General features: G+C 43.9%; 1 protein-coding gene across 2 annotated transcripts in view; it reads right to left on the reverse strand.

Moving 5' to 3' along the window:
• Positions 1-9,467: 9,467 nt before the first annotated feature.
• The window catches only part of Ttc39a (tetratricopeptide repeat domain 39A), a 36,809-nt gene continuing 33,437 nt past the window's right edge, over positions 9,468-12,839 (reverse strand). Inside the window, exons 15-18 of one of the 2 annotated variants that reach the window (XM_013022306.1) lie at positions 12,161-12,272; positions 11,767-11,881; positions 10,365-10,481; positions 9,468-9,937 (exon numbers count right to left, since the gene is read on the reverse strand). In XM_013022306.1, coding sequence (XP_012877760.1) covers positions 9,814-9,937; positions 10,365-10,481; positions 11,767-11,881; positions 12,161-12,272 — 468 coding nt within the window. In that variant the 3' untranslated portion in view covers positions 9,468-9,813. Of the gene's footprint in view, positions 9,938-10,364; positions 10,482-11,766; positions 11,882-12,160; positions 12,336-12,839 lie in introns of both variants that reach the window. The other variant, XM_013022308.1, reaches the window with a different exon arrangement.

The following is a 12,839-nucleotide window of genomic DNA, read 5'->3' on the forward strand; positions in this document are numbered from 1 at the left end:
AGATATGGGCAAGATACAGTCATGCTTTGCTGTGGGGTTTGAAATATTTGAAAAGCCTAACCAAAAAAGAAAGTGAAAAAATATAGCAAAATCTTAATTTTTTTGAAGTGCAAAGTCTACCAAATTGAAATATTTTCATGTTTGATGTAATTTGCTTTTAAGTCTGTTGTTCATAGAGAATCTTTGTTTTTTGTCTGTCATGGGGCTTGAAGTCTGGATCTGGGCACTGTCCCTCAGCTCTTCAGCTCAAGGCTAGTGTTCTACCAATTGAGCCACAGCACCACTTCTGGTTTTCTGATGGTTTATTGGAGATAAGAGTCTCAGGGACTTTCGTGCCCGGGCTGGCTTTGAACTGAGATCCTCAGATCTCAGCCTCCTGAGGAGCTAGTATTAACTGGCATAAGCTACCAGCACCCAGCTGAGATTCTCTTAAATTGGAAGTAGGAGACTTATCCTCTCTACTATCAGAGTCTATCTACCCTGTGATGTAAAACACTGACAGATCTTACAGACTAATGAGTGCAGAGGTTTTCTACATATAAAGCTCTTTCATTAGGAAGTATGCATTTAAAAAAAGAAATAATAGTCAAAAATGGGCTTTCTACCAAGCACATGCTTGTAATTCTAGCTACTTAGGAAGCTGAGATCTGAGATTGAGGTTCGAAGCCAGCCCAGGCAGGAAAGTCTGTGAGAGTCTTAACTCCACTTAACTACCACAAGTGGAGCTGTGGCTCAAGTGGTAGAGAGCAGCCTGACAAACCCAAACGCCCCAAGTTCAAAACCCAGTACCAAAAGTAAACAAAACAGGTACCTGTGTTCTGAGCTTCTGATGTAAGAAATGCTGTTCATGGTTGTGAGGTTTCTTTTAATATTTTTTTATTGTAGTTTTTTTTTTTTTTTTGTCGGTCATGGGGCTTGAACTCTGGGCTGGGGCGTTGTCCCTCAGCTCTTCAGCTCAAGGCGAGTGCTCTACCACTTGAGCTACAGCGCCACTTCCGTTAATATTTTTTTATTGTAAAGATACTGTTCAGAGGGGTTACAGTTATATGAGTAAGGTAATGAGTACATTTCCTATTGAGCATTGTTACCCCCTCCTTTGTTTTTCCCCTACCATCTCTTCCCTCCTCTTTCGAGTTTTGATAAACTTGATTTCTTATGAAAAGCAAAGAACAGGTTAGGCATTGGTGGCTCAGCTCACACATGTAGTACTAGGAGGCTGAGATTTAAGGATCGCAGTTTGAAGTCAGCTCAGGCAGGAAAGTCAGTGAGACTCATTTCCAATTAACTACCAGAAAACTGGAAGTGGCTCTGCCAATATGGTAGAGTGCTCTCCTTGAGTGAAAAAGCTCAGGGCAGGGCTGGGGAGGTGGCTCAGTAGTAGAGTGCTTGCCTTGCATGCATGAGGCCCTGGGTTTGATTCCTCAGCACCACATAAGCAGAAAAAAGCGAAGTGGTGCTGTGACTCAAGTGATAGAGTGCTAACCTTGAGCTGAAGAGCTCAGAGACAGTGCCCAGGCCCAGAGTTCAAGTCCCACAATCGACCAAAAAAAAAAAAAAAACACAAAACACACCAACTACTCTTGAGTGATTGTTGCTTGGCATATTGGAAGCATTCGTTTTTTTTCCTAAGTCTAGTAGCTAGTGAAGAAAAGATGCAATTATTTTCATTAGTAATTGAGAGAGGCCAGAAACAATTGGTACTGGAGGCTAATAAATTCCATGCGTAGCCCTATATAACCATTCTTCACAAATCAGCTAAAATAATTTTAAGTGAATAGATTGATGTTATTTCTCAACTTAAAGCTTTAATAGCTTCCCGTTGTGCTGCAAATAAAATCCAAGGTTCTAACCAGGGAGTAGTTGACTGCCTCTGCTCACTTCATACAGCTGGTACCATCTGACCTCTTGTACTATCTTTTCATGCCGCTCAAGACACTTGCAATACCATTTTTTCTAGTACCTTCCACATTGTTCAGATAGAAGGACAGAGGCAAATATCTCCAAGCAACTTTCTGATAAAGAGTACCTCAGGGCTGGGAATGTGGCTTAGTAGTAGAGTGCTCACCTGGCTTGCATGAAGCCCTGGGTTCCATTCCTCAGTACCACATACACAGAAAAAGCCGGAAATGGTCCTGTTACTCAAGTGGTAGAGTGCTAGCCTTGAGCAAAAAAAGCTCAGGTACATTGTCCAAATCCTGAGTTCAAGCCCCAAGACTGGCAAAAATAAAAATAAAAAAGTACCTCAAACCTTTCCTATTGATCTCATCTACATTTTACCTGAGAATGTGGCCAGCTGTTATTTCCTGTTCATCACCTTTTGGTAAAAAGGACATGAAATAGGATTTTTTTTAATTTGAGACTAGAGCTCAAACTCGATATCTGACATTTCTGCTCATGGCTGGCGCTCTACCACCATCTCCATTGGATTTATCCACCATCCACCATTGGATTTATGATGTTTTAACCTGGCCCAACATTTCACCTTCTCTTTTAGTAACAGTCCTCACTGAGCATAAGACCCAAGATGGGCTGCTATCGTGCCTCCCTCCCAGGCTTTAAAGAGGCTCCCTTCTCAAACTTTCAGTGTGCATTAGATTAATCTAGAATGTGTATTCCTAATAGGCTCCCAGATGATGCTAATGCTATTGGTGTCCCAAGAACTTGCCAAAAAATAAAATAAAATGTATGTTTGAACCAGGTCAGGCCAATGTGCTTATCAAGCATTTTTCATACCGAAGTTAGGGAAAGAGCCTTTTGTACCCAGGCCATCCACTATAAGGATGAGAGGCCTGAACTGTTAGGTAATCTTGCTATGCAAAGGATCAATTCAAGATTTTTACCTAACAGGAACAAAGCCAAGAAATGGAGAAGCTTTTTTTTTTGGTAGGAAAAAAATGGTTTTGTACATGGGATGAAACAATATAAATTCAAAACTTACAGATAAGGGTTAGCTCTATCACTCATCACTTTAAAAAGTTTATATGAATATCCAGTCAAAACCAACAGGGTATCTCTCTTGAAATGTAATCTCTATGGATTCCAAGTAGAACACAGGCTGCACACTGTCTTGGAATGTCCTCAGAAGGCTATGTCATTAAACAGGTAACAGAGTAAAAACCTGGAGAAGCTTTAATTGGTGGCCCAAGAGATCCTGATTTGTTCCCTCTACAGAAAATACTATATATCTTCCCACAGTGCATGTGATCCAGTAAATAGACCTTGAATATATATGTAATTTGTTTACATGATTTTTTTATCCCCCCAACTTTACAAAGTACATTAAAGCCCCATTATTGGTAAAACTAATTCTTAAAAGGGGTATAGTAGTTCAACTGTTTTGATTCCAGTCTACTTTTATCCACTACCCCATGTGACAGAACTTTAAGGTTGAATATTTTTAGTAGACTAGTCCTTTCGTTTTTTTGGAGTGGGGGGAGGGGTCTGGTCGTGGGGCCTGAACTCTGGGCCTGGGCACTGTCCCTCAGCTCTTCAGCTCACGGCTCACACTCTACCACGAGCCACAGCGCCACTTACGGCTTTTTTTTTTTTTTTTTTTTTGCTTATGTGGTGCTGAGGAATGGAACCCAGGGCCTCAGGCATGCTAGGCAAGCACTCTACCACTGAGCCAACTTCCCAGCCCTAGACTAGTCCTTTCTTTTTCTTTCTTTTTTTTTGGGGGGGGGGGTCCGGTCATGGGGCCTGAACTCTGGGCCTGGGCGCTGTCCTTCAGCTCTACCACTTGAGCCACAGCACAACTTCTGGCTTTTTTTTTCTTTTTGCTTATGTGGTGCTGAGGAATTGAACCCAGGGCCTCAGGCATGCAAGGCAAGCGCTCTACCACTGAGCTACTTCCCAGCCCTAGCCTAGTCCTTTCTTGAACTATGGATCTGCTTAGAACTTTTTTTCAGAGATAACTGGAATAAGTCAGCTCTAGCCAGAGTAACATTGGATGGCTTAAACACATTTGTGTGCTTGATCAGTCAAGCACTCTTTAAGTGCTTTAAGTGCTTAAAAACTAAAGCAAATCCTGAGTGTTGTTATCCTCATATATTCCTCCTTCCCCCACACACACTCCAGGTGACCATGTTTGTATAGCAAATCACTTCTAGCATATCATTACTTGCAGGTGTCACTTCCTGTTCCTGGGGCGGTTGACAACTCTGCTTATCCAGGTGAGGATTAGATCATGCCCTTTTCTCCATCATCCCTCAGTGGTTTTGAACTAATACTGTTTTGTATTGGCATTTCTTTTCCTGTGATAGGTCTTACATATGCTAAGTAAGTGCTCTACCCCAGCCACTTGAGTTTTGAGACCAAGTCAATGTATATAGCTCAGGATGGCTTTGAGCTGCTGCTTCATCTTCCTAAGTGTTAAGGATTACAGCATGCCAGACCAAAACTTGGGCAAAGGGCATTTTTGTTGTTTTTTTGTGTGTGTGATTTTTTTTTTTTGCTTCACATCAGTCCCTCTCTCTGAGGAGGAGTACATCCATATGGTGGATTTCCAGTGGTGGGACTGAGAACAACTCTATCAACTAAACTGTGATGCATGTGCAGAAATCTAAATTTATTAACTTTTTCTTTTGGTCCTGTCATTGGGGTTTACACTCAGGGCCTCAAGAACCTAAACCTCAGAAACCTGATACTGAGAAAAAGCAAGCTACAGAATAGCACATGCTGAGTAATGCCATTTATTTATTTATCTGTTTATTTTTGTCAGTTATGGGGCTTGAACTCTTGGCCTGGGCACTATACCTCACCAGCTCAAAGCTAGTGCTCTACCACTTGAGCCATAGCACCACTTCCAGTTTTTGAGTGGTTAATTGGAGATAAGAGTCTCACAGGGTCTTTCCTACCTGGGCTGGCTTTGAACTGCAATCCTCAGATCTCAGCCCTCTGAGTAGATAGGATTACAGATGTGAGCCACTGGTGTCAGACTTGTAATGCCATTTATTTAAAAACAAAACTTTGAAGAAAGAACTACTTATTTTTCTGATTTTTATACTCAGCACAAGAATAAAAGCAGGGAAATAGAGGGACAGAGTTTCTACAGAAACCTCTGTGATCTTTAATATAATTATTTTAAAAATGAATATGAAGCTGGGTACCAGATTGATTACACATGTAATACTAGTTACTCAGGAGGCTGATATCTGAAGATAGCAGTTCAAAGCCAGCCTAGGCAGTAAAGTCCATGAGACTCAATTAACTATACCACTCGTGCCTTGAACAAAAAGCTCAAGGACAGCTCTGGGGCCCTGAGTTTAAGCCCTAGCATAGCATAAATAATAAGTGGGACACATTAATATCTGACAAAGCTGAGTTGTAAGAACATGGGAGACTTTTATTATTTTCTGCCTGTACTGGGGTCTGGACTCAAGGCTTTGTGCTGGTGTTTTGCTGATTATTTGGAAGATAAAATCTCCAGACTTTTCTGCCTGCCTGGCTTTGAACACCAATCCTCTAGGTCTCAGTTTCCTGAGTAAGTAGGATTACAGGCATGAGCCACTAGTGACCAGTTTTTGAAGACTGGCGCCAGTGGCTCACACCTGAAATCTGAGCTACTCAGGAGGCTGAGATCTAAGGATCATGATTTTAAAGCCAGCTTGGACAGGAAAGTTTGTGAGACATCTCTAATTAAACACCAGAAAAGCTGGAAGTGTAGCTGTGGCTCAGGTGGTAGAGCACTAGCCCACAAAAAGCTCAGGGACAGCACTCAGCTCTCAGTTCAATCCTAGGACTGGTACCCACACACAGAAAAACCTCATCAAAACTGCATGTAATAAACCCATGAATAAAGCAGGCCTACTGGTGAAGTTATTCGAAATTTCCCCCAGAGCATAGGACATCAAATATTCTGAAGTGTTTGTTAATGTGAGTGTGTCATTTGTGAGGTGTTAACTATGATGTGTCTGATGAAACTTAAAATATCAACTGCTAGGGATCATGGTTAGAGAATGCCTTCCCAAAGAGCTGTTTTCTCACTTGATTTGTAGATAGCTCATTTAGAAAAGCTCGCAGGTAAGATTTCTTGCTTGTGGGCTTAACCTATTGGCTAATAATGAACTTTGCACCAGATTTAGAGGAGTTGTGCTTACCAAAGCAGAAAGGCACTTTCTAACCCTGGCAAGCTGTATCAGGAGGGCAGGTGTGCCTGTGAGCCTTCCCATGTTGTGTGGAATTCAGACATCACTCAGTTACTATGATGGTGGTAAGGACAGCAGGGAACAGTGTTGAAAAGGCTTTTTTTTTTGTCCAAACCAGGAGAATATTGTTACTGACTCCCTACCAGCTTTGAACAGAGTAGGGAATAATTCCAGAGGACAGGGGATTTGATTCCTTTGTTAAATCATCGAGCTCTCAGCAGGGTGGGGCCTTCTAAAAACCTCCTGGTACCATTTTTCATTTGCTGAGAATCTCATTTAGGCCTCAACCAAGACTTGGGTTGATGTTTGACTCTTAAGGACCTAGCTATGGTATCAGGTTATAGCTTTTTGCTAGGATGATAACTGTCTTGGAAGCACTCCTATTCTGACCCAAGTGATAAGGAAATGGGGAAATTCGCCAACACATGGGAGGGCTGATAGAGACAAGCAAGGGCACTGCCAAGCTGGAGGCCTGTGATCAGCCAGTCTGAGGTAGGCTTTGTGTTGTCAAAGGCCTGCTTAGCTCATGTTACAGTGTTGCTACTTCCCAGAGCAGAGTTCATCTGTGTGCCACAGGATGTAGACTCTCTAAATAAGGATTACTTGCTCCCTACTGCAATAGCCCTTACCACCACCCTCAACCTTACTGCCACTAGAGCAGCCCATTGTTTCTGCATCATATGCTTGGAAATACAAACAAGGAAGGTTATCTCATTTTGCAGACTGGAAAACCAAGAAAAAGACTTGGCCCAGAGTTAGGATGGGAACTGTCAAGAATCAGTCTAACTGTGGCTTACTGTTTTTTAGGGTTGGTCAATGATTTCCCTAAGATCACTTTGGAAATCAGTCATAATCCAGGACTAGAATTTAGGCCAAAATTCTCACTTGATAGTGGTCTTCCAAGGCAGTGGTGCTGGCAAGAGAAAGCCACAATAAAGTTAACTTCAGCAGCCCCTGCATAAGGATATGGTTGTACAAGAAGAGACCTAATGTTTGCGTGTGTGTGTGCGCGCGCGCGTGTGCGCACCAGTCCTGGGACTTGAACTCAGGATCTGGGCATTGTCCCTGAGCTTCTTTTGCTCAAGACTAGCACTCTACCACTTGAGCCACAGCACCCACTTCTGGATTTTTCTGTTATGTGGTACTGAGGAATTGAACCCAGGGCTGCATGCATACTAGGCAAGCACTCTACCACTAAGCCACATTCCCAGCCCAACGTGTTTTTGATAGACTATCTCAGAAGCTGCAGATGAGCTTGAGAAGGCAAAACCCACTAATTTGTCACCAGCCAGCCTGCAACCAGGGCAGCAGAGGTAAAATGATGTAAGCTAATAAATGAGGCCCAGCATATGTTGGCAAAGGCAACCATCTTGACAAAATTTAAAATAAAAAGGCAAAAGCACTTGAAATGTGCATTGAGATAAAAAAGTTTTTGTTGTTTTGTAAAGTGCCGTTTTGCAAGTCACATTGCGCCTCCTGTGACTGGTGCTGTTGGGCAGAGCAGAGCCTTCTAATGTGTGGGGCAGCCATGCTCACCCAGCATATCGCTAACCACCCTCTCCCTGTTCTGCTCAACAGCTCAGGCGGGTCTCAGCATCCAGGCTTTGGATAGCAGTGAAGGGCCCCATCTGTGGAGAACATTCTGAAATTCATTTTTACTCTGACAGCAGTCAGTGCAAAAGGAGCTCTTGCTTTTATTTCTTTTCCTGATGAGAATACACTTTACCTGAAACCCACGACTTCATGCAGTATCACATACAGGGGTCATAAGCTGTGGATTATTAACACAGCCCCTGACAGATGCTCAAAAGTGCTACCACGCAGCACTGCTGGAAAATGGGGAGAGTTGGCAGTGGTTCTGCTTAGAGAAACCACATTCATGCTTTCAGAGAGTCACTGTTTTATGGAATGTTTTTACTGGATACATTTTTTCCCTCCGGAGAAATGGTTACATTAAGGTGTATTGCTAACAGGATGGGAATGGTGAAATTAGTGGCCAGAAATACAGTTCGTTTGTGATTGTTGTTTATGTGAGCACCAGTCCTAGGGCTGGAACTCAAGGCCTGAGTAGTTTTTTTGTTTTTGCTTTTCTCCTCAAGGCTAGTGCTCTACCATTTGAGCCACACTTCCACTTCTGGTTTTTTGGTGGTTATTTAGAGATGAGTCTCAAGGACCTTCCTGCCTGGGCTGGCTTGGTATAGTGACCCTCAGATCTTAGCCTCCTTAGTAGCTAGGATTACAGGAATGAGCCATGGACACATATCTATCATTTTATAAGGATAATAACGTTTTTGAATCATCATATCTAAATACAACATATGGGCCATGTGGCTTCTGATCAAGATTTTCTGACCTGCCCAAGAATTCAGGCAACACTTTTGTTGAAATAGGGTTTCACCATCTCTTTAAGTATATACATTTTGTTAGAGACTTTTTTCTCTTAACTGAAAAATTCTAAGACCTATACAACAGGCCAAGAAAAAGCTGTCTTATTTTTAAAGAAAGATGCTGTTGGTAAATAAATATAAGGTAAATAAATGTATCTTGGAGTGAGGTGCAGAAATATTTGTTTTTTTTTTTTTTTTGGTGCCATAACTGGGGCTTGAACTCAAGGCCTTAACCTTTTTCTTTTTTTGTCAGTCTTAGGGCTTGAACTCTGGGCCTGGGCGCTTTCCCTCAGCTCTTCAGCTCACGGCAAGTGCTCTACCACTTGAGCCACAGCACACTTCTGGTTTTCTAGTGGCTTATTGGAGATAAGAGTCTCATGGACTTTCCTGCCCGGGCTGGCTTTGAACTGCGATCCTCAGATCTCAGCCTCCTTAGTCACATGGATTATAGGCGTGAGCCACAGGCATACAGCCAGCTGATCTTTATATATCCTGTTATTCCCAGGAGTTTCACTTTGGTATACAGCAAGAAGGCAGACTGGTTTCTGAGAACTTTCTCCCCCACACCACCTAACATTGTCGTTTTGGCACATAGAGCGCAATATGGCTCCTCTGCCAGGCCTTGGCATTCCCATTTCCAGTGACTGATTCTGTGGACAGACTCAAAATTTCATCTCACACTAAAAAGACTTGTCTGGTTTTTAATGAATAACAAAGGAACCAAAGTATGGGAGGAGAATGGTGAGTGGCTGTGACTTCCATACCCAACTCCCAGAAGCTTCCAAGCTAGAGGCACAGACCCTCTGGGAATATCCCCAGGCCCTCTTAAAGGAAGATTTGAAAAAACATGTGGATTTTGGCATTATGTAAAGAGATTTACCTCTACATCGCATCCCTAAGATTAAAAAAAAAGATGTACAGGTGATTGGTTGGGTTTTTTTTTTTTGCTTTGTTTTTTAAAGCCAACTATAATCTCATCAATGTATTTCTAAGGAAAATGTAAACTGTTCATACATTCTCTTAAACATCACAGTGAAAAACAAGTACCCGTATGTGTGACAGGGCAGGCAGAAGCCCCACCTGCTCTGCCATGGCCACACTGGTGAAACTGACGGCTTTGCTTGTGCACAGATATTCTTGTGCCATCCCACTGGAGCACCGAACGATGCACCCCAAAGGCAAGGCAAGGGCGGGGCAGGGGAAGAGATCTTTTGAAATGTTTCCAGGAGCTCTGTCCAGATGTCTCTGTTGGTCTTCTAGCCCAGGAGTGCTGCACAAAGCTACAAAGACACTGGTGAGACTACAGATCTGTTGCCATTGTCTCCAGAAGACTTGGCTTGGAGTGTGGCTGCCTGGATTCGAAAGTGTGTCCTTGACTCCATGGAGTAATTCTTGTAGTTTAGCCTGGAAGTGAAGAAATCAGACACATGAAGCTACTTGCGACAGGAGGTCTTTTGTGTACATTTGAGCTGTGTGAGCCACCCCCATCCCACACCTGTAAAAGGATGTAACCCAATGGGAGGATTAAGAGTATGTAGCCCCTGCCATCTAGTATATGCTCTGTGAACGCACTGAGCTCCTAAGAGGCCTTGGACTGAAAGGAGAGCTGCAACCTGCTGAGGCCCTGGCAACTCACTTCTAGTCTCTGGGATTCCAATTGCTCACTTGTAAATGGAGGAAGATGTTTTCCTATGGCAGTCAGAGCTGAGGTCCCAGAAAAAACAAAGACCAGCTTGGCTTCTGGGCTGTCATGCTGCTCTTGCCAGCAGCCTCGGTCACTGTGGCCTAGGAGCCCACAGCCAGTTCCACATCCACATTACCCAGCTCTTACTTGGCAGTATCCAGAAGCTTGATGGCTTCTTCATTCCTGCCTTGCTCCATGAAGAGCAGGGCCAGTTCCAGCAGGGCATTTGGGATCAAGTAATGGTCATATTTAATCTTCTTCTCACTGTAAGAACAGAGCAGGACATGGCTCACAGGCTTTGCCTTTGAGCAGTTCTTCAGGGTTTGCTCTGGAGATTTCTCAGGACTTGTGAGGATCTCCTGATGTAAATTCCAATTTGAGGAGTTTCCCACTACCTAGCAGGGCTGTGATCCCAATGTGGAGCTTTCCCATTCTATACTCCAGGGCCCCAACTCCCTGACACCCTATGGCTCTTGTCATGTTTGTAGCCCACTACCTTGCCCAACCCCCTTTTCCTCTATGTCGATTGGCAAGTCTCCTATCTCTCATCTGGCCTCTCTGAACATCCTGCCTGCCTGGAAGACAGGTTTGTTGTTGTTGGGTTTGTTTTTTGTTTTTCGTGTGTGGTGTTTTTTTTTTTGTTGTTGTTGTTGTTTTTGGTGCTGGTCTTGGGTGCTGTCCCTGAGCTTTTATAGTCAAGGCTATAAGTGGAGGCATAGCTCTACTTCCAACTTTTTTAGTGGTTAACTGGAGATGAGTTTCATGAACCCCTCTGTATATTACTTTCATAATAACAACAAAAAAATTTAATAAAAACCAATTCTCATGGACTTCCTTGCCCGAGCTGGTTTCAGACCATGATCCTCAGATCTGAGCCTCCCAAGTAGCTAGGATTACAGGTGTGAGCCAACAGCACCTGGCTGGAAGACATATTTTTAAAACCCAAGTCTGCCCTGACTACTATCCTTCTCTGGCTCTCTTCTGTCTACAGAATAAAGTTTAGTCTTGTGATCAAGACAGTCTACTGACTTCAACTCTGTAGCTCCACTCAAGCAGCGAAGGGCCTAGCATCTGGTGTCTGGTCTATTTCTAGATGTTTACATTATGTAGTATCTATTCCTCTTCAAACTTTCTCCTTTGCTTTCTCTGCCTGATAAATGTCAACCCTGCAGATCCTTTCCTGCTATCTCCCATCAGGTTTAGGTTCTGGTTCTTACTCAGGCAACTTCTGTTCATTTCCCTCTGGGATAGCCTGAGTGACCCTGGCTGAGCTGCTTAGATATTGTCTCTAACCTCCAGATAAGGTTAAGTCAAGGGCAGAGTCCCCCCTGAATTAAACTCCTGGAAACACTATAGAAACTGAGCTCCTGGAGTCAAGCAAATTGGCAGCCTAGGGGCAGGAGGTGAGTCTGAATTAATCTGTGATCAGTTCATGGGTGATGCCTGAGGGTGGTGGGTGGGCTTAGTATTCTATTGGGTTAAGGATGGAGGAGCCCCCAAAACTCCTCCCAGAATTCCCAATGGCCAGAGGGCAGCCAGAGGCACTTACTTGGCAGGGATGCTCCTGAAATTCTCCTCAGCCTCCTGGAGACGACCCAGGTATTTCAGACACAGACCTTTCAACAGTTTCAGCAGGCACGCGTCATCTGCTGAGTACTCATTCTCTGAGAATGGGTGTGAGGGAAGAAGGCAGGCTTGCTCATTTCTGCTGCAGTTACAAAGAGAGCCCTACTCTATGCAGGACCCAAGACACAGGTGAGTCAAATATAGTCCTCAGGGGCTCATATCTGAGAGGAAAAAGCAGGTACTAAGACAATGATAATAGCGTGAATTCAGCATGACTGAAGGAAGCCCAGGGGCTGGGGAAACCTAGAGGGAGCTTAGAGGAAGCCTGGACAAGGCTCGACCTAGGGCGGCAGGTTCCAGGGTCTGAGTATAGTCACCTGGGCCTTTTGCCAGCATCTCTTCTGCCTTGGTGATAACCTCAAGTATCCCATCAGTGAGTTCCGGCTGCTTTCCAATCACGGCGTAGCCATTCCAGATGTACATCATTTCCTGAGGGCAGGGGTGGGCAAGTCAGGCCTAGGTTCTGCCCCAACAAGGCCTCAATTTTCCAATCTGTAAAATGGGCAGCTCTGATCAGCGTCTCTAAAGGCCCTTTTAGCCCTTACCTTCCAAGGCAAGTCTCCCCTGGTCTAGAGAGTCTTGTCATTTATTATTGAAATCTCACCCCTGTGAAAATTTAAGGTGCCCCATTGTCCTCACTGCCAATATTTCTCTGTCATGAGACTTGAACTCAGGGCCTGGGCACTGTTCCTGAGCTTTTTCACTCAAAGCTAGTATACCACTTTGAACCACAGCTGTACTTCTAGTTTTCTGGTGGTGGTTAATTGGAGATAAGAGTTTCACAGCTTTGCTGCCTGGGCTGGCTTTGAACTGTGATCCTCAGATCTCAGCCTCCTACGAGTAGCTAGGATGACAGGTGTGCGCCACCGGCACCTGGCTGCCAGCTTTCGTTCTGCTTTGTGGCTTCCCTGCTGTGCTGTCTCCTAATCTCTCTGTCCAAACTTCTTATCCTAGCAGGCCCTCCCCTGTATTAGAGGAATTATAGTTTGCAAATGC

The sequence above is a fragment of the Dipodomys ordii genome, unplaced genomic scaffold (genome assembly GCF_000151885.1).
Source record: "Dipodomys ordii isolate 6190 unplaced genomic scaffold, Dord_2.0 Scaffold61, whole genome shotgun sequence".
NCBI classification, from domain to species: domain Eukaryota; kingdom Metazoa; phylum Chordata; class Mammalia; order Rodentia; family Heteromyidae; genus Dipodomys; species Dipodomys ordii.